This window comes from Carlito syrichta, unplaced genomic scaffold (assembly GCF_000164805.1).
Source record: "Carlito syrichta isolate Samal-C Ts95f unplaced genomic scaffold, Tarsius_syrichta-2.0.1 Scaffold303667, whole genome shotgun sequence".
Classification (NCBI taxonomy): Eukaryota; Metazoa; Chordata; class Mammalia; order Primates; family Tarsiidae; genus Carlito; species Carlito syrichta.
Genome location: NW_007247763.1, coordinates 86,436 through 113,870, shown reverse-complemented (window position 1 = coordinate 113,870; position 27,435 = coordinate 86,436). Strand labels below are relative to the sequence as shown.

At 36.8% G+C, this 27,435-nt stretch overlaps 1 protein-coding gene across 1 annotated transcript in view; it reads right to left on the bottom strand.

The window, feature by feature from the left end:
* Positions 1 to 26,394, bottom strand: part of TAB3 (TGF-beta activated kinase 1 and MAP3K7 binding protein 3) — a 43,047-nt gene extending 16,653 nt beyond the window's left edge. The window contains exons 1-7 of the mRNA XM_008058966.2: positions 26,299 to 26,394; positions 22,292 to 22,376; positions 21,923 to 22,041; positions 14,034 to 14,055; positions 11,870 to 12,061; positions 6,426 to 7,869; positions 5,399 to 5,559 (exon numbers count right to left, since the gene is read on the bottom strand). Of these exons, the coding sequence (XP_008057157.1) occupies positions 5,399 to 5,559; positions 6,426 to 7,869; positions 11,870 to 11,971 (1,707 nt within the window). The 5' untranslated portion in view covers positions 11,972 to 12,061; positions 14,034 to 14,055; positions 21,923 to 22,041; positions 22,292 to 22,376; positions 26,299 to 26,394. The remainder of the gene's footprint in view (positions 1 to 5,398; positions 5,560 to 6,425; positions 7,870 to 11,869; positions 12,062 to 14,033; positions 14,056 to 21,922; positions 22,042 to 22,291; positions 22,377 to 26,298) is intronic.
* Positions 26,395 to 27,435: the final 1,041 nt, after the last annotated feature.

Sequence of the window (27,435 nt, the reverse complement as noted above, 5' to 3'; positions counted from 1 at the left end):
TTCTAATCTTCAGTTAAATAAAGCTTTTTGGAAACCTTCCCTTTCCATGTCATTCTTTATTTCCTTACATGTATGTACAGTAAAAAACAAACAAACAAACAAAACAAAGTCAGGATTTAGAATCTAGAGGCGCCTCAATTACTAGGGCGATTTTAACTAAATAAAATGAAAAGTGAAATACCTACTACTATAGGAAGGCAGAACAAAATCCTATTCTGTTAAACATTTTGCTAAAAGCTAAATACGTTAATATAACAGTGAAGAAAAATAAGTGGAAAGGGTATCTTAATTCACAAAAATGTAAGCTCTTATGCTGTTAAGAGGTTTTATCAGAATAACTGAGAATGCCCATTAAATAAGTAGGTATCAAAAGTTTAAATTAAGTGACATACAGGTAGAATACAGTAAGAACAACAATTCCTTAGAATGCTAGAGGAACAAAAAAAAGTCATTTAGAAATATGTATTAGGAATTGTCTTTCTTTTCTAATTCCTATGGGCAAAAACTATGTGTAATTAATGTGTAAAATGCTTACACCTTGCCTACCATGCAATATTAAAATCACTTAAAAACATATGTATGCATTTACATGAAAGATAATGCACTTAGTTGTGGTTTCCAAAGAGAAATGCCATCTTCCTAGGAACATGTGAAGGAACCCACTCTTGCTTTGTAGGATCATATTAGGAAAGTTAAGTGCCTGGAGAGGTTGATCCTTCCTATGTACTTTGGGGCTTGGGTGGGAGAAGAGAGATGTATCAGCCACAGTGGCCCCAAATAGTGAAGCTTTAAATATGGAGATATTATCATATACTTTATAGTCAGAGAACACTGTACATTTGCTTATAACAAAAACAAAAACATTCTCATCAACAGGCTCATTTCCAAAGACAGTAGAACCACTTTTAACTCACTAAACTATGGGTTCATCAGTAAGATTCCATGTCCTTTTTCAAAGCTTCTGATTAAACTGAGAGGGAAAAGGTGTTTCTGAAAAGTTACTGCCATTTGTCAAAATACACTGTTTTCGTAGCAGAGGAAGATTGGCTATGTATAATTTAGAGATGTTGGTAAGATAACAGGATGTTTGTATCTAATATTTCAAAAATGCAAAATTCTAAACTTTTTACAAAAGGTAGCAGAAATACCTTAAGTCAACTGTTCTGGCACTTGAAAAAGTCTCATAGAGACCAACATTGAAGACCACTAATGTTCTTTGGAGGTTTGGTCCCAATTAAGCAACTAGGACTCAAAGCTGCAGGGTAGTTCAGAAACCCAATTAAAATCAGAAGAATGGGGAAGGACAACTGGGGGGGGGGGCAATTGGCAGTTCTCTGTGTATTAAAATCTTATCCTTCAAGGGAAAGCTTAAATTTCCCTCTCCTTCATGAAACTGTCTCATCTTTGAATGGTATAGGCAAAAAGTTAACTTTTCTACTTCAGAACTCTGAAAGTTCTTAATATTGTTTCCACTTAGCTGGGTCAACATTTCTGATTTACTGTCTTATGTTCTCTTTCTCTCTCATGCACAAATTCATATAGATTCATAGTTAGATATACATATCTCTTTTCATGTACAGATCACTTTAAGAGATAGCATCTTCACAGCATTACAATGCTTTGCAGGTAACAGATTGGAGGACACCATCATGCATCTTTTTTATATGTACATATTATAATATACAAATACACACGCATTTATATATTTAAAATAAAGCTTGAACCACAAGAATAAAGTCAATAATTTATACTAAACAAATTAAGGGTAATTTTTATAATCCTTAACATTTTCATAAATGAAACAATGATTATCGTCCCTCAAAATCCATTGGGGATTGGTTTCAGGAACCCACAAATATCAAATCCATGGATGCTCAATCATGCATCCTGCACTTCCGCTCTTACAAAAAATATTTTACTGCTACTCTTTCTGCAACCACACATATATCTAGTCACAAACATGCATTCTAGTCTCATTAGGCAAGCACCTTTTTATCCAATATTTTATACACTGCTTGATAAGAAATTAATTTGTTTGAAAACTTATAGCAATATGTACTTGGTAGCAAAAAAGGTCAATTCTCTACTGGGTATTCCTATACACAAGTGGGACAATGATAAGGGATAGCCATCTACTGAGCACCTGCACTATGCGAGACATATTACACACATTGTCTCTTTATCTTGACAGCAATATTATAATGTACTTGCTATAATTCCCTTTTATAGATAGGGCAAATCAAATGCAGAGAAGTTAGATATAGCCAGTGAGTGCCAGAGTCATTCTGGCTCCCAAGCCTATATGAGCGCACATTCCACTATGTCACGTTTCTGTGAATGTGCCTCAATGAGCAAAAAGGGAATTCTAACCAAATAACTTATTTCTTGACTTATTTCCTACAGTCCAAAGGAAATCAAGTTTTACAAAATGCTTCAGACTTTTGTGTGTCTATATCTCAAGCACATTTTTCCAGTAGTTTGTAACCAATGCTTATTTCATAAGAACACACTATTTGTTGGACATTGTATAAATTGCTTTACATATATTATCTAATCCTAATAAAAATCACATACTTGTCATAGGAAAGAAAACAAGCATAGAGAAAGTTACTTATCCAAGAATACATGAGTGACACAAGTAGAAGTAGGATTCAAATTGGCACCTGCCTTGAAAGCCCACTCATGGTCTCAACCACCATGTACAACTGTCTCCCTGCTGTGTACTTACAATTGTCCCCTACTTCACTCTAGGTCTGGCAGCAGAAACACATGGGAATCACACTCAAATATCTTGTTTCTCAAATATTATCGTCCACGTGAACTATCAATTTCTGAAGCTGGAGGATGACTACATGGTGGTTCATGATACTATTTTGCCCATTTTATATAACTTGAAATTCCCTATAATTAAAAGTTAAAAATAAATTACAGCTCAAGGTAGCAGTTTTGCCAACTTCTTTTTCCTTTCTAAAGAAGTCTCAGCAATAAAAGCTCTGATCTAAAATCTGGGGCTTTTTTTTTTTTAAGCACTAATCTATGCTATATTAGACAGTTCTCTACTTCCAATTTAAAAAAATCCGTAGGGTTTTATTTACCAGGGATTATAACAAGCAAGTAGTCCTACGATAAAACTTATATGGTTATTTGAAAGAAAATGACTACTAAGTTAAGAAAAAAATGTTTATGTTCTACAGGTACTTAATGGACTCCAAAGGTCCCAACCACCATAGGTGAATTTCCTTAGGATTACATCCTTCAATATCTTCCCCAATCAGAGGATTCAATTAAAATTTTAAATGGAGGGCTGGGTATGGTGGCTCATGGCTGTATTCCTAGCACTTGGGGAGGCCGAGGCGAGAGGACTGCTTGAGCCCAGAAGTTTGAAACCAGCCTAGGCAATATAGCAAGGCCTTATCTCTACAAAAATAAAAAATAAAAAAAATTAGCCAGGCATGGTAGTATGTGCCTATAATCCCAGTTACTTGGAAGGTTGAGGTGGGAGGATTGCCTGAGTGCAGGAGGTCAAGGCTGCAGTTAACTGTGATCATGCCACTGCACTCGAGCCTGGGCAACTGAGTGAGATCCCAACTCAAAAAAAAAAAAGATTTTAAACGGAGAAAATGAGGCAAAAGTTTGATTTATATTAATATTACCCTTCAGTTCAAGATAGCTTTGTAATTTTCAAACGCTTTAAGTAATAAAATTCTTCCTTCTCACTTTTAATATTGACTAAACTGAATAATTCAGACAGTATTAGAAAAAAATTCACTAAATTACTGAATGTGTCTATTTCGCAAGATTCTCTTTCTCAAAAACTTCCACTGGTTTCCTGTTAACAGCAGTATAAAGTTCAAATACCTTGACCTAGTGTTCAAGGTCTAAGCCCCACTCTACATATGCACATTAACCTCTGTTAACTCATCAGAAATCTCATGCTTACATGAGGAAATTGTATTCACTGTCTCCTAAAAGTATCTGTTGACTTAAAGCCTTCATCACCTCATGTTCTCTTCCCTTCTAAAATGCTTTCCCCTTTCCTCTCTGCCTATTGTTTATAAGCAGTGATTCTTCACCCTTTTTTACTTCTATCTAGTAACCTTATGAAAATCAGATGAAAGCTATAGAGCCGCTTCTCATATAAACACACATATGATACTCTGCATATAATCTCAGGGAATTCATAGATCCCCTTTGAAATCAGGAACTTCATGTTAAAACGTCTCTATGAGGGAGTAGTTACAGACATGCTGACTGTAAGAAGCCTGACATATGCTCACTTCTCTAAACCTGTAAACTGAGAGAGAGAGAGAGAGAGAGAGAGAGAGAGAGAGAGAGAGAGAGAGAGAGAGAGAGAGAGAGAGAAAGAGATTACCCTGAGCTTAGAGAGGGTAGAAAAATGAGGAAAGGCTCCATAAAAAAAATGTAGGAGTTACGTTGAGCCTTAAAGAATAGGATTTATACATGCAGAGCTTTTAGAAGGGCATTCCAGCAGGAGGACAGTGTAAAAGAGCAGAGAAGTGCACGGAGTCTGTACAGAAACTAGCTGATGTCTTGCGTTCTCTCATTACCTGTTAGCATATACAGCACTTACCACACTGTATTATAATCATCTCTTGGTGTACCTATTTTTCCCCCTGACAAGTATTCAAGCAAGCACTTAGCATGGTACCACATTGATAAACCTTATGCAAAAAATGCTTCTTAAATAAATGTTGAAAGGTGAAATAACAGATCGGATCATGAAAAGCTTGTGAAATCATAAGATTTTAGGAGACATGTTTCAAAATGTTCAGAGTTGTTTCAGATCAATAAAACTCATATACATTAACCAACATGTTAAAAATATAGCATTCAAATCTTTTCATTAGAGCAGTTCCCTTTAGGACTGCTATTGGTCAATACTGTTATCTCAGTTTCTACAATTACTTACACTTAACAAAACTGCTTTGCCTTAAAATATTCTACAGCCAACATTTCCCACAAATTCATATTGATCTCATTTTAATTCATTTGAATTAATGTACTTAGAAAAAATTTTAAATGTTTAAAAATATGTATCATATGCTTAAAAGGATAATTTATCCATTGTTTTACCAAGGTGCACCTTTCATTTCTATTTTGACAAAGAGCAATTTATAATAAACGAAATGCTATATCTTGATTATAATTGTCAGTGTTTGAAAACACTGATGAGCCTATGGAATTTCCACATATGAAGAAATAAAGTATCGAATTATTTTGACGAGAACTATTGAAGGCAAAAGTCCATCATCCATTGTCTTAAAACAAATCAAAATCCCAAAACTCTGCCAAGAACAGGACCTAAAAGAAAAACAAATGGCCTTGGATAGTCAATGTCCCCCACCTTCCTATCAACACACCCTGACAGATCACTTACCGTCGGGATTGCAGTGGTGCAGCTGACTCTTCTGAGCCGTCTCTGCATCAGGTCATGCTCCATACCGTTAACTTCAGCCTTCAACCGCTCTAGCTCCTCTTTCTCAAGTTTCAACTGCTTTGCTAACCTCTCCATCCTTGCTCGCTGATGTAACAGCAAGGCTACAGCATTACAGATAAAGTCAGTGCAGAGAATAACATTGAACAAGTGACTGGAAATTTTTTATATGCATTGCCAATGTACAAAAGACTCATCCCTATTAGCATTTATTCTCATGTCTTTCTGATGCTATTCTGCTTCCATATCTGCTTTAATTTAGCTTTTTTAACTGCTACCAAAGTGACATCACTGGTATATCCCTCTTGTTCTGTTACTCTTAGTTCCCCTAAGGACATCCCTTAGTTTCCCCAAAATTATGTTTGTGTGGGTTTTAAACAGGCTCAGTACTGGGCATACTGAATTACAATTATAATTACTTCCCTTCTTTTATATTGAAAGAATAATAACTTCTTGGGTACCTTGAAACAACCTGAATACACTTTTAAAAACTCTATTCCCCTGTATGTTTAAATTAGGGCTACCATTAGCTAATCTAACCACATTCTTCATTGCTAATTTCACTTCTTATATATTACTTATAAATGCCATTATGCCCTTTGGGCCATCCTTTTTAGAAAAGATCCAAATTCTTTCATTTGATGTACTTTAGTCCATCCTCTACAATACCTTTTCCTACATTGTAGTTTGTTATTTTTGACAATATCCATTTCACTTGTATTTTTCTCCCAACGAATATTCTTTCGAAAATAAGTCATCTTAGGCCACTATTACCATGACTACACTTTCATATTTTAAAAGTAAGTCTGTAGATGATTCTGAGGCACTAAATCTATTCCTAATAGCAATGCTACTGCCCAACATTTAATTAATTCATACTAAACATTTAACTTAAATTAGCTAACATATTTGAACAGGAGATTGCCACCTTACCACAAAAATTAAATTTCATAAAAGGGTTAAAATTTACCTTGTGTATAGGCATAGTCATCTGATCCAGAACTAGAACTTCTCTGGTATTTATGGCTTCCCTTTTCTCCGCCAGAGCCTGGTATCACTGAAATGGGCTGAATAGGTTCTGGAGCTGCAGAGCGTTCTTCTTGGTCCACTAAATTTAAAAGATTTTCAGTCGTTGCTCGGCCTACGGTAATTTTAAAAACTGTAGTTGGGTTTGGTACCACCCGAGGTGATGGTGATGGAGCACACGAAGGTCCAGTTGGCTGTGTATATGTAATATACACAGGATTAACACTAAATGGAGGTTTTGGTTGACTAGATATCCCTCTTGAAGGGGAACTTGAAGGTGGCGTGGTGGCTGTGTATAGTGAGTGCTGATTCCGTGGAGACGGTTGATTACTAATGGGTGAAGGACTCCTATTAATTGTTGTCCCAGGTCTTTGAGAAGGTTCAACTGTAATTTCTATCTTCTTCATGGAACCTTTGGATAAGCTAGATGGCGAGTATGGGAGATAGGCTACTGAATGGCTTCCCTGTTTCTGATAGCTAGGAGGTCCTTGTTGATATGGTGGAGTAGTTGAAGGACTAGGTGGCATAAAGACGTGGCCCAACTGGGAAGGTTGCACTTGATGTTGTGGAGAGCTGAAGGGTGAAGGACACTGAGAAGGAGGTGGTGAATGGTAAGCAGATTGAGGAATCTGCTGTTGTTTGGGAGAATACTGAGAAGGTTGATAGTTCTGTTGGTGTGGATAAACAGGTAAAGGACGTTGGCTATAATGAGGCACGGGGCCCTGTGGTGAGGACTGCCATGGTGTACTTTGAGGAGTTTGTCTCCCTGATGAACTCTGAGATGTCTGTCTAATATAAATAGAACCAGGAGACCCATAGAGATTGCTTGGAATTTGTGGAAGAATTTGTAAAGCTCTTGGTACAGTCGGTCCAGAAGGGAGGTTCTGGGATACTGTAACAGTAATTGGGTTGGTACTATACCGAGGTATGTGCATGTATGAAGGAGGTGGCGGCGGCGGTGGTGAAGGCCCTTGTATAGCAGATGGATTCATTCCTGTTTGCATGGAAGATGGCTGTTGAGGTGGCTGTGAAGGAGGAGTAGCTGCACTTCTGTTCTGTTCATTCATAAAAAATGGATTGTAGTTGGGAGTAGCAGCCACAACAGCTGGAGCTGAGTGTGGTTCTTGAACTAAACATATCAGCTGTTTACCTGCTGCATGCTGTGGATCAATATGTCCATCACTTGAGCTATGTACCAGTGTTCGACCACCATTAAGTTGAGCTCCATCTCCCGGATGATAGGTACTAGGAGAATGGATACCAAGGTTAATATGCAAAAGGCGATTTCTATTCATTCTATTGTCATCTGGACTATGGTATTCCATATATAAGTATTTGCTACTCTCCTGGGAAAGAGCTCGGCAACAGGCTTCAAGATTGTTGTTATTCTAGGAGAGAAAAAAATGATAAAAGTAACATTGACAAGATTAACAGATCCTAATAGAAGTCAAGCTTTGCCAGAGGGTTATGGAAATACTACTGTTACAAAATAGAGGTTGGTATTTTAATCACAAAAAGTTTCATGGTCATCTATCCTGAAAAGGAGATCTCAAGCGATTCATACTATTTTACGAACATCTAGCTCACATTACTAGTACTACCACTACTGCTAGTGCTACAGAAATGTAAAGTACCTACTAATGAACACTGTGACTCAACCCCAAGTTTTCTGACTCCAAATCCAGGACTCATTTTATACTTGTGGCATCTCAATAAATTAAAATGTTGGACTAATCTTGAATTCACCACAATTGCTGCAATATATAAGTAATATCCATCATTAATACTTAAACTAATAAACATGAAAGTATCCAAGCTTTAGTTTTCAAAAGGAACTGAAACCATAAAAGGAGAAAAATAATTACAATAAAATTCCTAAAGAGTTAAAACAATAAAAATTCTAAAGCAGCTTTCGCTTTTCTTTTACCCAAATTTATCCCAATATAACTTCAACTGTATTATTATGAAAGATTTGTGCAAAACAAAGAAATCAGTAAAAGAAAAAAAAGCCACCTATATTTTGAACTATGGCTCCATGATTTTGCCAGAGTTATGGTAATTTAATTAAAAACCTGATCTTGACTGTCTTAATGAAATTCATTAATACACCTAGTCTCAAAATTTTTTACCTACTGTAAGGTGGCTTGGTATACTGTCAAAGCCATTGAAGGATTTGAACTTTTTGAGTTACACATACTCACAAAGATAGTAAAAGCAAACTGACACTTTAGAAGTTCCAATCAATAGCAATCAAACGAATAAAATGTTCCCTCTTTTTAAAATGTTAAGCTATTATAAAAATTTTCTATTAAACTACAGAATTCTATTTTATTAGTGTAAAACACATATTATTCACTGCCTTTGAAACCATCCATAAAAGTTTCTCAATTATTGTGACTTTCTCTGTGGCTCATAAATATACATATAGATATGCAGATACACATATATTTATTCAATACATGTATTTCAGGAAAAGTACATTTTATATAAAAATGAAATACTTTCCTTCTGCTGAGAACCAAATAAGGTTAAACGTAAAACAGGACATACAATGTAATTTTAGAGCTGAGAGAACTCTTATTAGAGTTAATCTACTCCAACTCACATTTACAGGTAGGGAAAGAGATGCCTGGGAAGTTACATGACTTGACAACAGGCACTTAACTAGCTAACCAGAGAGCCAGTTTTAGGTTCTTGGTCTCCTGGAGTCCTAGTGCTCTTTCCACATAATAATTTCAAGGGAGAGGATGTTTGGCCAAAAGGACATTATTAAACTAGAGCTTAAGAAGTAAAAAAAAAAAAAAAAAAATTAGTCAAGCAAACCTTTGCAAAATGAATTCTCAGATATTTAGAGTTGGCGTTATCAAAACTCCATAGATAATTTTTATCCTTTTCCTTATATATTTGACACTCAAATACGTTTAAAAACATTCACTGAGTCATATAAAGAAGCATTAGTTGAAGTTTAAAAAGAAAATAATTAGAACTCAAATATTTGAATTTTTCCTATCTTGCTTGAAAATCATGCTGAGCAAAGGAGATAAACTAGATATTATAAGCAAATTTGGAACCAAAGTATTCAGACTGATTACCAACTAGAGCGTGTCACTGACAGATATCTAAGGAAAAAACTATAAAGGTAAAAATAAATTATCTCCTTCAAGTTTCTTTTTTTACAAAATAAACTATGGGTTAGGGGAGATAAAACTATAAAGTTTTATTTGAAACCTAAAATAACCATGGACACTTTATACCATTTGATATTTTTATTAATAATCCTGAAATTTCATGTTCTCTACATTGAATACATAGAATTAGGTAGCCTATTTAGTTCTGTCACAAAAAGGATCCAAATTCAAAATGATATAAAGTTGGATATGTTGGCATGTCTACAGTAACAAGTCAATTAAATTTTCCTATGAAGAAAAATGTAAAACTGCAAATACAAGATAGTAAAGTATTATCTTTATGGAAGTATTATAAAAAGAATACTACTAGAATAGATTCAAATGTCATATTTGACCTGCTAATGTCTTTAAAAAGAAAAAAATGCACCTCATCCACAAGGGTACCTGCACAATACATATTTGTATACCTAACCCTTAACATATTTTTAAACATATTTTTTATTTTAAAATTGTGGGGTAACAATTTTAAAATAAAAAATATGTTTAAAATAAATAAAATAAATAAATAAATAAAAGAAAAAAGAAGAAAAATGGCTAAAAAATTATCAAACAATAAATACACAGAATAAAGAAATCAAAATTATTTAGTTGGATAATGAGGTAAGAACTTTTAAGAAGATATATAATGAACACTCTTGAAAGGACTGATGCAAAAAAGTATCACACTCTTAAAAACGGATACTAAATTGAGGATGATAGCTCAGAGAGAAACTTTAAGGCTTGTGCATTAAATGCAAACTACTGAGTCTCAGATAGTTTAATGTGAACAAAGAAACTTCTCAGAGCCAGTAGGTGGCAAGCCTTCATACCAATATACTCTACTAATCCCAAAGGAAGGAAAAAGTGAAAAACTTAGGACATTGTAAAGTATCAACAAATGTTCACTGAGCTGAGTTTAAAGTTCTATTCCTTCAGTTTAGTAAGTAGTCATGAAAAACACGGGTAATAAAGGGCTAAATGAAATAAAACAAGGTCAGAGCTAGGTGGGACTAGGAATAGGTGAGGAAGGTGATTGCTAGGAAGTAGTTTAAACTAAAAGTCTCATTCCTGCTTGGTTTCACTCCAATGGGAAGTACCTTTGCCCTACCAGAAATCAATGGGGCTAAAGTAAAGAGCTGAGATTTAGATTAGGAATGTGGGTTAGAAAAAACAAAGGCAAGCTGTAACACAAAAACCATAAGCCCAAAGATCTAGATCTAATAAAGGACTTACAAACAAAGGAAGCACCTCTGTTACCACCATTGTTCTCTGAATCTCTATTTGTAATTAGCCTTACCTGTTATATGAGTTTAGGTTGTATTCTCAGCAGTACACACTACAGTAAGGTAGAGATGGAACATAAGTACTGACTGTGTATATGAGGAAGACCAGTGGGCAGGGTAAAAGTACTGCTTCCAAAAGTCAAACAAACAGGCAAATACCATAACCAAAAGCATACTGAGAACCTTGAGGAATGATAAAAAACACAAAAGGGGGACAGGAAGAGTGGCAGGCCTGCTTCTCTGTTGCCCCTTGAGTGAGATGACACACTCTGTCTCAGAGATGAAAGGTTTATTTCAATGTAAGACAAGACAAAGGGAATGTGACTGAACTAAAGAAAGTGAGCTTGCTTGCACTTAAATATTAGTAAAGATTTACCAACTAGAATAACAATAAGAAAGGGAGTAGATTATCTACAGACTTTTAAAAATGGACCAAAAGCATACAGTTTAAAAAGTTAAAATGATGACCACAACTCCCAAATTTCAGAAAGTGAAAAATAAGAAGAATCTTTTTTTTTTTTTTGCTACATGCCTTTACTCTTTTTTCAAAATCTGTGGTTCTCAATGGTGGGGGAGATGTTGCCTCCCATGGGACATTTGGCAATGTCGAAAGACACTTTCAGTTGTCACAAATGCACAGATGCTATTGGTGTCTAGTGTATAGAGGCCAGAGATGCTACTAAGCATCCAACAGTGCACAAGGCAGACCCCCACAACAAAGAATTCTCCAGTCCAAAATGCCGACAGCACCAAATTTGAGAAATACTGCTCTAAATGCTCACCCCCACCACACACACACACATACACACACACACACACACACACACACACACACACACACACACACACGAAACGTAACTAAATTCTAGTCATATCACAAACCCAGCTCTAATAAAAAAACTACAACTTAATATCACTATCACTGGTAGGTAACTTACCTGTAACATGCACTGAGATACCACACCCTCTGGAATTTCAGGGAAACGTTGTCGTAGATCATGGAGAACCTGAATATCTAGCTGTGGACTGCTTTGCGCCATGCCAAAGCAAATAGTGGTCAAGTTTCTCTTAGGAAATAGATGTTAACCAGCCTTCCAAAAGTAATGCTCTTCTAACACCACAGTCATTTTCTATTAAAATAAATTAAAGTATGGTTAAGTCTAATTACATACTTTATTACTATTGATCCTGTTCATGTCACCAATGGGGGCATCTCCTCTAATGAGGCTCCCACTGACATACTCCCTCCCTTAGTCCTGTTGCCATGCTTCCTCTCCACCTCCATTAGCAAGAGGACTGACCCATCACTATGCTGCCACAGCAGGTTGTGCTTACCCTGACAGGAACACTGAATACACTAGACTGCAACTGTCTGTGTAACTAAAGGTCTCTCCTCTAAAAAAGACTTTTACGAATATGTCCTTATTATAGAAAGCATGGAAGTACTCAAAAAGCGATGGGAGCATGTTTTAAGAACCTGGGAGTCAACTTGAAGAGGCTCCCAATGGCCAAATTTGCAACAAGTTGAACATCAAAATAATAAAAGGCAGTAATGAATTATAAGCCTGTAGAAAACAGAAAGTGATGAGTCCATACAAATGATAAATAGCTAAATACATATAAACAAAAATAGGGAAGAAGGGAGAGTCCTTGCTTACAGTAGAATCCAACTGGTAAACATTCAGGGAATGCTGGATCTGGAAAAAAATCATCATTTTTTAGCCATCACAGTACAGACTGCTTCAAGCAGGTATCATCAATAGATGCAAAATCTAGGGGGATAATGTGAATGAAGGGTAGGACATATGCCTAGTCTTACAAGTGTTTCTCCAAAGCTCACTGTAAGGAGGAAAAATTTAACTATATAGTAGATAAACTGAAAAACATCTTGATAGGGTGATCAAAATGAACATCACCAATGAGGGCCAGATGGACTATATATGCCTCCAGATGTGATACTCTGAGAAGGACACATCATTTTATAGTATTTGAGTCAGGATGCATTTCCTATCCAGAAACTAAATTCTGAGGAAATAGACAAACTCCAAATAAGCAATGTTCTATTTTCAAAAGGATAGGGAGATGTCATCTTTAAAAATATCAATGTCATTAAAGACAAAGGTTAGAAAAATGTCCCACATTAAAAGGAGATAGAGCCATGACAACTAAATCTTATAACTGATCCTGAACTGGAGCCTATACTAAAGGGAAAAACACATTATAAAAGAAATTAATGAATCAAGTGACCCAAAGTGAAATGTGAATGGTAGATTAGAAGTATTCTATCGATATTAAATGTATAGATTTAGTAAGTTTTCTGAATTGATAACCATGCTGTGGTTACATGCAAGAATATTCCCATTTTTAAGAATAAGACAATGAAGCATTCAAGGAGAAAGGGCATGCAACTTACTCTCAAACAGGTAAAATATATATATATAAATATATACATATGTACATGTGTACACACAAACATGCATGCGCATGCACACATACATGTGCACATAAAGAGGGAATAAACTATAAAGCAAACAAGGAAAAATGTTAACTATAGGTAAATCTGGATAAAGGGTATAGTGTTCTTTGTCCTATTTTTATTTTTGCAATTCCTGTAAGCTTAAAATTATTTCCAAATAAAAAGTAAAAACAAAACAAAATATGTCATTCACTTTTGGGGATTTGATTATGAATTCGCTGCCTACAACTATGTGCAGAAATGTGTCTCCTATGTTTTCTTCTAAGATTCTTGTAGTTTGAGATTTTATGTTTAGGTCTTTAATTCATTTAGATTTGATTTTTGTAGATGGAGATAGGTAGGGGTTCTGTTTCATTGTTCTGCATTGGTCAGTCAGTTTTCCCAGCACCATTTGCTGAATAAAGTCTCTTCTTCCCAGTGGTTGTTATTGTTGGCTTTGTTAAGATGAATTGGTTGAGAGATAGGGTTTTTGCTTCCAGAATCTCCATCTTGTTCCATTGGTCTATATGTCTGTTCTTGTACCAGTACCAGCCTGTTTTGATTATTAAATCATTCTACAAAAAAGATACCTGCACACACATGCTTATTGCCACACTATTCACAATAGCAAAAAACATCAAACCAACCTTGCTGCTCCTCAAAAGTGAACTGGATAAAGAAAAGATGGTACACATAACATGAAGGAGTATTATGCAGCCATAAAGAAGGACAAAATTATGGACTTCACAGCAAACTGGATGGATCTGGAGTCCATCATACTTAGTGATCTATCACAGAAACAAAGAACTTAATTCCACATGTTCTCACTCATAAGTGGGTCCTAACATTTATCACAATTCTACAAGGGAGGGATCGGCAGTTGCAGGACACTGCCAGGGAAGGGAGGGAGGGAGGAGGGCACCTGACATCACAAAGGGTACCTGATCCTAAACCAGGGGAAGTGAGGACCAGTTGGAGGCCCAAACTTCACCTGCACATAGACTACTTATGTATATAACCTTGGCTAGTACCCTACATCTTTATAAAAAAATAAAATTAAAAAAATCAAAACAACAACAAAAAACAGAGCGTTTCATTGATAACTTGGGCAACGCTTCACACATCTCAATAATAAAATAAAGAGAAAAAAATAAAAATAAAAACTAAATAAAAACTAAAACAACTAACCAAACAAAAGCCTACATCTCTATTCAAGATCTATGCTTCATTCACCAGTGCATTTCTAAAGCCCAATACAATGTCTGCTCAAGTATCTGTTAAATTATAAATCAATTTTCCTATACTAAACCAATCCACCTCATAAGACAGATTTGGGTAAAACACTATTCATATTCAAAGAAAAATATATAGATAAACCTTCTGGATGAATCTTGTTCCCTCACCTCCTGCCCTTCCCTCCCCCTACAAATATTGGTGGAGCAGAGATCGTCTATATAGGGCAATTTGTGAGTGCTTAGGAAAAAACAGATTTAGACTATTAAGTAAACTGGTACATTTTTTCATCGTGTCTCTTTCAAAATTCCCAAAGTTAAAATTAATAGATTCTACCAGATTAACAACCTAGGCTTTAATTTAAAATGTAAATTATTTTAAAACCCTTAGTATTAATTTGACTTTTTTTTTCTGAAACAGGGTTTGAATTATCCATCTTTTAAAATCAAAACAAATATTCCCTGCCATTTTCACAGTAAAGCAATCAATAATTTGCCCTGGCCAAAGGAGCCCTAGCTTGATGAGCAAACTTATCAAGTCACTGAAGCTCTAAGGCAGCACTGTCCAATAAAAATATAATGTAAGTCATATGCATAATTTTAAATGTTCTAATGGCCACATTAAAAAAGTAAAAAGAGGCCGGGCGGGTGGCTCATGCCTATAATCCCAGCAATTTTGAAGGCCGAGATGAGAGGATTGCCTGAGCCCATGGGTCCGAGACCAGGCTGGGCAACTTGGCGAGACCTCATCTCTACAATAAATCAAAAAATTACCTGGGCATGGTGGCACACGCCTATAGTTCCAGCTTCTGCTGAGGCAGAAAGATCACCAGAGCCCAGCAGGTCGAGGCTGTGGTAGCCATGAGCGTGCCACTGCACTACAGCCTGGGCAACAGAGTGAGACTCCAACTCGAGAAAAAAAAAAAAGAGAAAAAAGAAACAGGTGAAATTAATTTTAACATTTTATTTAACCCATTGTACCAAAAAATTGTTTTAACATGCATGTAAGTAATATAAAATCATTGATAATATTTTTAAATGTATTTCTTCAATTGAAACCCAGCGTGTATTTTATACCTACAGCACATCTCAGTTCACATTGGCCCCATTTCCAGTACTCAACAGTCAACTGTAGTTACTGGCTACTTTATTGGACAGTGCAGCTCTAAGGCTTTAGGATCTTCATTTAAATAACAGGATAAGATCTACAACTCTTAGCTTCCTTAATTATCTCCTTTGTGGGTATACAATTGACTAGGCACAGGATGGGCTAGGTGTTCAACAGATATTCATTAGAAGCGGGGGAGGAATTCATTGAATTTAATGGTAGGAATGATCTTAACTAATCAAATCTGTTTGTATTTACCAAAATGATAACAACCTTCCTAACAGGAAACGATCCTCAGTGTATCTGAGGTAGTAACTACGTTCGGAATACTTCATGGCTACTTATTAGTCACGTTTTCAAAAAAAAGCTTCTGAAGCACGCAAAGGCTTCACTCCAGCTTTCCCAATGGCTCCAAAAAATGATTTTATTCATTTCCCAAGCCTAATTATAAGCAAGTTTTAAAAATGTAGGGGCAATACAGTTGTTCTGATAGTAGAAAAGGCTACAAGGGTAAACAAGAACAGACAAGTTTTAGGCGTCAAAGAGCATGAGCTCCATATACTTCAGAGCTCTTAGGAGCCACCAGCTCTCACCTTGGTTAGCCTTCAGAGACCTCATGTGCTACCGAGTCCAAAGTTACCATTAATTTTACCAACTATGTTCTCAGAGGTAGTTATGATTATCTCTATTTTACAAATAAGAAAACAAACTCAAAGAATGAGCATATGGCAGAATCGTGACTCAAATTCTCCAAAGTCTATGTTCTTTCTACGACGCCACCAGGAGGTATCAAATACATTTCCAGGAGGCATTCCCAATAATAAGTGTCTTTCTTTTGCTAAGCAAAAAAGACAGCAAACCCTCATCAAGTTTATCATCCAAATAAGGATCTAAAGGTGTATGAGAAGGTAGATAACTGGGAGGGGAGGAAAGAATTCTTGTACAAATAAGTTTGCTGTTTTAGGACACAGAAGAAGCGGAGCTGAAGAAAATAAACTGCCTTTTAAAATGGTTACAAAAATACTTGTCTTTGAAGAAACATATCTTTCAAATGGAAGCCAACAACGTATACACCCACAAAAATGGCTACCATCTGAACAGTAGACTAACTTTTCACAACACATAGGAATCTAAACTGATACAAACATAACCTCTTTGAAGAATTATGTATGTAATCTTTTTTTTTTTTTTTTTTATTAATTGGAGTCTCACTCTGTTGCCCAGGCTAGACTGCAGTGGCATGATCACAGCTCACTGCAGTCTCGACTTTCTGGGCTTATGCGATCCTCTCAGTCTCCCGGGTGGCCTGGGACTACAGGCACATACCACCACTCCTAGCTAACTTTTCTATTTTTGTAGAGACAGAGTCTTGCTTTGTTGTCCAGGTTGGCCTCAAATTCCTGGATTCAAACAATCCTTCTGCCTCAGCCTCCTGATGTGCTGGGATTACAGGCGTAAGCCATTGTGCCTGGTCTAGGTATACAATCTTTTTTTTTTTGAGCTGGAGTCTAACTCTGTCGCCCAGACTGGAGTGCAGTGGCCGCTCCTGGCCACCACAGCCTCGATCTACTGGGCTCCGGCGGTCCTTCCACCTCAGCCTTCCAAGTAGCTGGAACTACAGGCGTATGCTACCACGCCCAGTTAATTTTTTGATTTATTATAGAGATGAGGTCTCGCCTGCCCAGGCGGGTCTCGAACCCGCAGGCTCAGGCAATCCACTCACCTCAGCCTCCCAAAGGCACGGGATTACAGGCTGAGTCACCGAGTCCGGCTGGTATGCAATCCTAATAGTGGTTAGCACTCTGACCTATACAACATTCATTCATATAAGCACTAATTGACATGGATAGTCATCTAGTAGTTCACAAAAATATATAACAGTTCACAAAACATAATTTCCATATCACTTTATAATGTAAAAAATTTCTCTGAAAAAGTAATTTCCCTTTTGCTCAGTGCAAGGTTAAGCAAACAGAAAATATTCCAGACAATAAGTAAAAAACAGCTGAAGTTTCAAGTAAAGTTCTACACTGTATTTTTATATTTAATTCCATAAAAACTAAAATGAAACATTGTCATATTATAAATGCAGCTACAATACAGATCAAAACATACAATCTATTCTTGTCTAAATATATCGACCTATGCAACAACTACATAAAATATACATTGACTTTGCTTCTTTTTTTTTTGAGTTGTAGTTTCACACTCTGTCGTCCAGACTGGAGTGCAGTGGCTGCTCCCGGCCACAGCAGCCTCGACCTGCTGGGTTCCGGCGATCCTTCCTCCTCAGCCTTCCGAGTAGCGGGAATTACAGGCATGTGCTATCAAGCCCGGCTGATTTTTTGATTTATTGTAGAGATGAGGTCTCGCTGCCCAGGCGGGTCTCGAACCCGCGGGTTCAGACAATCCACTCACCTCAGCCTCCCAAAGGCGCGGGATTACAGGCTGAGCCACCAAGCCGAGTGTGACTTTGCTTCTTAACATTATAATGGGTGGCTACTTTTGATACATCATTAAAGAATGATGATTTGGCACTTTAGAACCAAACAGAGTACGCAAGTAGTATCTAAGTTGTACAGGCTAGGCTCAGATGTGACCAGACTCCTGGGACACTCTTGAAACACCACTATTAAAACCCAGATGGTCACAGTTGTGAATTGTAGAGCTGTGTAAGTGGTGACTCTAGATCAAGACAGAAGAAATATTTCAAGTATAAACCTTATGATCATCACATAGTTCAGGGCCACATGAACCAGGAGATTCTGACAGGGTTGACCCTTTATTGCCTGTCAGTTTTGTAGGGATTCTTTTTTTGAAGGCAAGACAGAGATTAACGGTTCCAAATGCTATGTTTAGCAGTAGAATCACTGAGGCTTCCTTCAGTGGTGCAGCTATCTCCCTAGTGCAGGAGTGCTGGCACCACAAGGCACCGTGGGTTCCCTTTCTGAAAAAGCAGCTGCTAAGATTTCTCCCTACAAAATTCCTCCTTCCAACCAGAGAGGAAGCCTCCCCAGAGCTCTGCTCTGATGCCAAAGTTCATACTCCAGAAAATGATGTTAATACCTATTGCTTTGTTTCCAGTCTTTACGGAGCTCAGCAAGTATACAGAGTGGTGCCATCATGACCCAGAGCATTTTACCTTTGCCAGAATTTTAGCTCACTTCCTAAAGTAATTATATTCCAAGGTTGCAAACCAATGGTCTGTGGGCCAAATCCATCCCACAGATCTACCTGGTTTGGCCTCAATGTTGCTTTTTGTTTTGTTTTGTTTTTAAGTTGAGCTGCCTTTACTATAGGAAGCCTTCACATTAAAAAATTAAATATTGGAAGGCAGAGGTGGAAGGATTGCCAGAGCCTAGCAGGTCAACGCTGGGGTGGCCATGAGTGTGCCACTATACTCCAGCCTGGACAATGGAGTAAGACTTCAACCCCCTCCTCCCAAAATTAGATATCTAGCTTTCTTCTGAAAAATCAGATGACCTAGCAACTGCAGACAACAACTGGCTAAAGCTGAGGTACCACTCCACTTTTAGGAAGGACAGTCTGCCTAGTTCCTACAATTAGTAGGGGATGTCCCAGACACAGAGGCCTGGCCTTGCTCAACTCATTTAGCTACCTGCTAAAAAAAAATAATAACAACAAATAAATAAAATAGATACCTGCTAAATCTGTAACCTCAAATGTGTGCCACACAGAGAGTTAGATACTACAGTAAGTATAACTCTAGTGTTTCTCAGTGGCATACTATTGATTTAATAATGTGGGACACATTAATCCCTCATGCAAGACTGTCCCAGAAAATGAAAGTTATTTAGCATCCTGGGCCCTCCCACAAAATGCCAGTAGCACACCCAAGTGGCCCTTGCAGAGGCAATACTATCTTGGCTGACAACCACTGCTAGCATGTTAAGACTGGTGAGGTGAGCATAACCCAGGTTTGAAGAAAAGTTAGCCTTGTCTTGAGAAGATGTTTAAGATTAAAAATAAAAGAATTGGGTTGGGCTTGGAGGCTCACGCCTATAATCCCAGCACTTTGGGAGGCTGAGATGGGAGGATTACTTGAGCCCAGGAGTTCAAGACCAGCCTGGGCAATAAAGCAAGACCTTGTCTCTACAAAAAACAGAAAAATCAGCTAGGCATGGTGGTGTGCACCTGTATTCCCAGTTATTTGGGAGGCTGAGGAAGACTGCCTGAGTCCTGCAGGATTGCCTGAGTCCTAGCATGCCATGATCATGCTACTGTACTCCAGCCTAGCCAACAGAATTAGTCAAAATAATAAATAAAATAAAGAATCATTCATTTTTTTCTGTTCTGACCAGCAATAATTTTTAACAAAAACAAGTATGTATCCTAGTATAAAGCTTTGAAACTTCATCCATTTTCTTGCTGCTTTGGAGGTTTTGGTTTTAGATCATATTTATTGAGCCATATTTATATACCAGGTACTGTGCTAAATATTTTTCCTCATTGAATCCCCAAAATAATCCCACAGAAGAGGTAATATTATAGTTCACATTTTACAAATGAAGAAACTTGAGGTTCAAAGAGAATAAATAATTTGCTAGCAGTTCACACAGTTAACAAGCAGCAAAGCTAGGATACAAACTTGAAGTCTACGCTCTTAACCATTAATCTCCTGTACTGCTGGCTACCAGTTAAGACTCTGACGATGTCGTGACTCTTAATAATAGTTTAAAGCAAACCTTGCTTTTAAAACAGAAGAGTTTTTGTGCGTGTGAATTCTTCAAGTTAAACAGCAGTAGTGTGTTTAACTTGAAGTAGCTGATATTGGAGCATAACAAATGATCTTTTACTGACAGTTAAGAGTTATATTTTCAGGACTTTTCATGCATATATGTCAAGGTGTTACCAAATAACAAGGGAGAGACAGGAATATGATAGTTATTACTTCCCCTCAATAAGCCTTCCAAATAATTTATGAACAATCATCCTATAGTATTTTTATTACAGTGGAAACCACTTTGAAATAGTTACATGTTTGCTACATCTATCTCATATTGTTGTATTTTTGAGATAAACTATGAGACCAAAAGAATCATCAAAAACATTTTCAAGTTAAATATAGCCCCTAGAAAAAGACACATATTCAGATTTAATTTAAACTTACCCCCCCAAAAAAATATCTGTTAGCACCCTCTCTATAAACACAGAATTTCAGCTGAGAGGACACAGAGGCAACAATATCCTAGTAGCAGTGACCACACCTAGCACCTAGATCTTGATTTCTAACAGCATTCTCTCTTTAAGAAAGGGAAACAGGCCCTGTGGAGAAATGGCTGATTCTAGAACTGAGGCAGGAAATAAATATACAGGATGAATCTGGAATATTTTGTAGTGTCAGAAAGTAATGAAGTACTCAAACAAAAAATCCTGTGATGGGCACATGTCAAAATGACACAGGAGCCAACTGAAAGAGTTATCAATGGCCAAAGCTGGAAAAATCTGAGGCCAAAATATTAAGTAGTACCGGATTAGGATACAAAGTATATAATAAATATCCATGAGCTCATACTAATACAAATAAATGATTATAGTATCACGGTAGTTGTTCAAGGTCCACTGATGAGTGAGAACATATGATACTCAGATTTTTGTTTCTGTGAAAGATGACAGTAGCGGGAAACTGCGGGGGGTGGGCAGGGAGGTGAGATTGACAGTAGTTGAGATCTGCCTGGGGTGGGGGTACACCTCATCAACAAGGGTACCTGCACAATGAATATTTGTATACCTAACCCTGAATTGTACCCCACAATTTAAAAGAAAGAAAAAAAAATTTAAAAAATGATTAAATGAATGAATGAATGAGAAGGAAGGCAAATCTCCCATGTAGAAGAATCCCAAATAATTTATGTAGATAATTCACCCTCAAGGAGATGGACCATAACCTCTCATTTCTTAAGGGTGAATGGCACATAGTGGTTCCTTTCCAAAGAGCACAATAAAGAAAGAGGTGTAAATAAGATTACAGTGGAGAAACCTGACAAATACCTCAGCCAGGTGATCAACGTCAGCATCAACAGTGATAAGTCATGTTGATAGTTATGTGCTTTTGATATGATGTGATGAGAATATAAGAACACTCTGTGTTTTGCCTTCCCAAAATTCATAACCCCAGTTTAACTACGACAAAAAAGTCTGACCAATCCCAAATGAGAAACAGTCTACAAAATACCTGATCAGTACTCAAAACTGTCAAAGTCATCAAAAACAAGGAAAGTCTGAGAAACTGCTGCAGCCAAGAGGAGTCTAAGGAGACATAACCAAACGTGATGTAGTTTCCGGGATGGAATCCTAAAACAGAAAAAAATACATTCCATAAAAACTAAGGAAATCTGAACAAAGTATGGACTTCAGTTAATAACAATATTCCAATATTGGTTCATTAATTGCAACAAAAGTACCATGCTAATATAAGATGCTACTAATAGGGGAAACTGAGTGGAGGGTATAGGAGGACTCTCTGTACTAATGTCTCAATTTTTCTATAAAACTAAAACTGTTCTACAAAAAAAAAGTCTACTTAAAATTAGAAAAAAAATACCTCAAGATGGTTTATCAATTCTGCACAAGAGTTTTATTCACATCTCCAGCTCTGACCATGCCTCCTTTTCAGTAGTCTTAGAAACCTGAGAAAATGAAAAGATGGTTATCTTTTTACTAACTTCCCAACTCAATATGGAAAATGACAAAAACTTCGTAGACTTCTGGTACCTTAAAGTAATAGTAGACAGGATGCTAAACCACACTTTTAGGGTAGGTGGCTCTTTCCCAAGTATCTTCACAAGCTGAATCTCATTTTAGGTCAAAAACATCTTCTATAGTAGTTAAGTTCCACATTATTCCCAGAAGAGCAGCAGTTCAAAAAAACAAAAAGATAGTCCAATGGCTATTTTCTTAAGGCTTGTGTAGCACATGTGGTTGTAACTTACCATCTTGAGCACCCCTCACTCTGTTGCCCAGGCTGCAGTGCAGTGGCATGCTCACAGCAAACTGCAGCCTCAAACTTCCTGGGCTCAGGTGACCCTTCTGCCTCAGCCTGAGTAGCTGGGACTACAGGCATGTGCCACCATGCCTGGTTAATTTTTTAAAAATTTTTTGTAGAAACAAAGTCTCCTATTTTGTCTAGGCTGGTCTCAAACTCCTGGGCTCAAGCAATCCTCTTGTGCTAGGATTATAGGTATGAGTTACCGTACCTGGCTTTTTTTTTTCCTGTTGCCCAGGATGGGGTACAATGGTATGATCACGGTTCATTGCAGCCTCCAACTCCTGGGTTCAAGTGATCCTCCTGCCTCAAGCCTCCTGAGTAGCTGGGACTACAGGTGACTGCCACCACACTAGGTCAATTTTTTAGCTTTTTTTTTTTTTCTTAAAGGAAAGTTCTTACTATGTTGCCCAAGCTGGTCTTGAAGACCTGGGCTCATGTAATCCTTCTGTCATGGCCTCCCAGAGTGCTAGGATTATAGGCGTGAATTACCGCACTGAGCCTTGCCCCTATTATATTTAGAAAAAAAAAAAAGGGAGTAAGCCTAGGTTTATGAAGCATACATATTATTTTTAATTACATAGCTGAAATAGTAAATAACTTTATTTTTAAAAAATGCTAACTATTATAAAACCCATTTCTGTTCTGTGAAAAGCAATTTATATATAGAACGTAGCCTTATTCACTTATTTTGACAAATGAGCACTCTCTCTCCCCCCATCACTTAGAGATTATCTGCATTCTCAGTAAGCCTAGTAATGCAATGCTAACAATATCATTTTAGGGCAAATGCTGGCTTGTATCAGAGCTACCATACATGCAAGTTTCTAATTAATCTCCCAAGAAAAGTTCATTTTACAACCACAGTAGAGCTAAAATAACACACCCTGATTATATATCTTTAGCACTTCACCATACTTTTCCTTATTTTTTAATTTATCAGTTACTTTATCTCAATTACCCCCCAAAAATGAACTTCAAGTATGAGCAAGATGTTTGGTGCACCTACACGAATGCTGTTTTTACCATGTATAATAGCTTTTTCTACTCTCTGATATAACAATGTAAAATCCACTCCACATTCATGTTAACCTTCTACCATGAACTGCAATCAGCAAAGCTTTCTCACCTCCCTGAAAGTCTGTAAAAGTTACTGTGTTAATTACCACTTTCAGCACTTGAAATAAAATGTTTGTTAACTTTTTATTCTCCTCTAAGTTTATCACTATAAATTTTGAAAACAAAAACCAAACATGCACTTTCATCTGCAGTGCCTTGTACATACTAAATACTCAATGTAAATGACAAAATATAAAACTTTAAAACAACTGGAAATCTAGCTTGTTCCTGTTAATGTGTTTGAAGGTCTTGGTTGGGTCAATTCCTAAATTACATTATTTAAAAAGAAAGACAGGACAGTCTAACAGTAACAAAAGCCAAAGGTATATCAAGTCCATATTTTATTACTTAAAGAGATTATTCAAGACAGTGTTTTTCTAATGGTGAGTTGTTATCCATCAATGAATTATATAATATATTTACTGGGTGATAAGCACTATTTGAGGGGAAAAAAAGGAAAAAAAAAACAGAGCAGAAAATAACAAAGTGCTTCACATATAATAATGGTAAATAATAATTCAAAAAAATTTGTTTCAGATGTATATGTATGTACTAGATCATAATTAAAATGTATTTCTTACTGTGGGTTTTTTGAGAAATACTGACTTAGAATATGGTGAGGTATTTTAGGTTATGTAAGAAAAATATTTATTACCTTTCCTTTTTATTTTTTCTGAATAGATGGAAGCCTTTTAACTGATGAATAAACAAAATGGAGTTATTTGAGAAACTTTTGAATATGAAAGTTGAAATAGCTCATTCAAGTCATGAATTTTTGTGTGGTTTTACTTCTTTCAGCACAGTCTAGATATGTTTATGTAGCTCCCTCACACACATAGAGGCTCCTGCCTTCTAATATATGTAAAATATATTTCAGGAATCCAGAAATTCAAGTTCACAACTGTAGGGCAACCCCTTCAGGTCCCCTCCCACTGTGGGAGCTTTTCTGTCCTCTCAATAAATCCTGCTTTCTCACTTTCTGGCATTCCATGTCAAAACAAAACAAAATCAAACAAACAAACAAACAAAAAAACTGTGGGAATTTCCTGGTGAAAGAGTTTGAAAGAATAACAAAAAATGCCATTTATAATCATATATTTAACAATTTCTAACTTGACAATACTCCCAAATCCATTGTTTGTTCATTTAATAATTTGAGCTTGGTGATACAGGAGGTCCACACCCTCAAAAAGAAAGACATCGGTAGTTATAATACAGTGGGGTTAACGTCTATAATAAGGAGTAGTCAGAAAAAGAAACAATTAAGGTGGGACAAAGAAAATGAGGGCTGAGAAAAGCTTTATGGAAGAGATGACATTTAAGCTCGATTGCAAAGAGCAGGCTTGTTGTTTAAAATAAAAACAATACAATCACAAAGCTAGAAGAAACTCCATATCATCTAGCCCAGTAGTTTTCAACCAGGGGCAATATTGTCCTGCAAGGAACAGTTGGCGATGTCTGAAGACATTTTTGGGTGTCATACTGGGGAAAGGTGCTCTTGGCATCTGGTGGACAGAGGTCTGAGATACACCTAAATATCCTGACAACAAAGAATTATCCAGCCTAAGATGCCAATAGTGCTGAAGCTGAGAAACCCTGAACTCAACTCCAATACAAACCCGTGCTTTACACAAGAACATAACTGAAGGCTAGAGGAGTTTAAAAACTTGCCAAAATGACAAGATTATTAAACAGGTCTCACAACATCTTATCCAAGTGTTTAATTCACAACACACACCCACATACATTATTACATTAGGAAACATATGTTTTTAAAAAAGTGGCAACATTTACATAAGGTAGAAAGATAAACTATCTAAAAATCAAAGCTGACATCGTTACATAGTCTTTCTTGATACAGATCAATGGCTCAAAGCATTGACACAGATCTAATAGTGGCTCAAAGTAAGAATTATGGCTATAATACCATTAAAAAATAATACCCTTATTTGTTCATACTACCAGATTTGCCATCTGTTCAACTCAGTTAATGAACATGGATGTGAGGAAAAAAAAAAATCACAAAAACTAGGAAGGTGAAAGATTTGCACATCCACGTACATCTAGTTATTCCTTAGGGCAGGTCTTTTCATCTCCACCAGTTCCTAGCTGGGGATCTGGCACCTGGGAGGGATTTGTCCCCTTTTATTCAAAATCATCTGCTAAATTACCCTTCCATTCACTGGTGAGGTTAATTGTCCAAAGAACCTGTAACTCCCACTGCCAAACAGCTAGTAGTAGCTGCTTAGGGTCCTGAATTAGAACCTAAATCTAAACATAATACTAGATTTAAATTAAATTGCATAATATGAAATCCCTCAGACATCTTTTGTTTTTTCATCTTTGCTATTAGTGCACAAAGGGCATGCGATGATAAACAGGGGAGAAAGGTGTAAACATGTTAACAGTACATAGATTTGCTTTTAAAAAAGAAATATACTCCTTACCTCCAAATTTTCAGCTTGTGAAACTTGAACTAAGATAACTCGTCCAGTTGGACACACTACAACTCACGGTGAAAAACTTGAAGAAAAGGCTGAAGATACTGTCCTAAAAAAATGAAAGACCAAAGAGGTAATAAGATTCAAAATGTGAAAAGTTTAAGGAAGACAGTGTGAGCAAGTGATACAATGTACAAATAAAAGGTCATGAAAAAGCAAGTACTCATTTTGCTACCTAAAATTTCAGTGAATGAAGCTTATGTTTAATCAATACTAAGAGAAAGTTCTCCTGACTGCCTGAGTCACTCTGCTCCCAAGAAGTCACCTCTAGTGCGCAGAAGGGACAAACAAAGCTTTCCTGAGATTTTGGCATCAGAGAAAGCTAGCAAGAAGAGCTTTAGCTGAATCCCTGGCAAACCACCAGGAGTCCCTGCAGCTTCTCAAGATATACTAGTCATTAAAATTTAACGAAGTTGATTACAGAACTGTGCCGAGGCCTTTTTAGGGCCATAGGTCTTTAAAATTTAAAGGACACCATGGTGAGTCTGATTTAGTCTCTAGTAAAGTATAGGGACTTTTAAAATGCCCACACCCCAAGCAAGTACCACATATGACTGCAAACCTGCAGCAGCAGAGGGAGTATATAGTCTTTTCTTCTGTTTTTCCTGCGACCTACGTGTTCTCAATAGAATTAGTAGTCACTCAGGAACGGGAGACCCTTCCCATGACCCAACCTACAACATCACTAATCCACGGTTCAGGATGGAAGAAAATCACTTTATCATAAGCCTTAGTAAAAAAATAGAGTTTTAGTCAAGGAAGAAAGCAGTCTTCAGTTCCTCAACTGGGGATATTTTAACAACTTAAAAAATGACCACACACTTCAAGTTAACCAAATAGCTTTCTCTAGTGAATGAGGAAGAAGTTCTTCCATATAGAAAAATTTCAGCTAATAATGGCAGAAGTTACCAAATCTGAACAATCACAATTGTGCAACCTTTAATTACATAACTAATATATGCACTGGTAATCAATAGATGGTAAAAGCATAGGTGAAAAGTTGGGCTTCACAAAGGGATCAAGCTGCCACCACATAAACCCTCTGATGAATTGTTGCACCACTTAAAGTGAAATGACCAGACA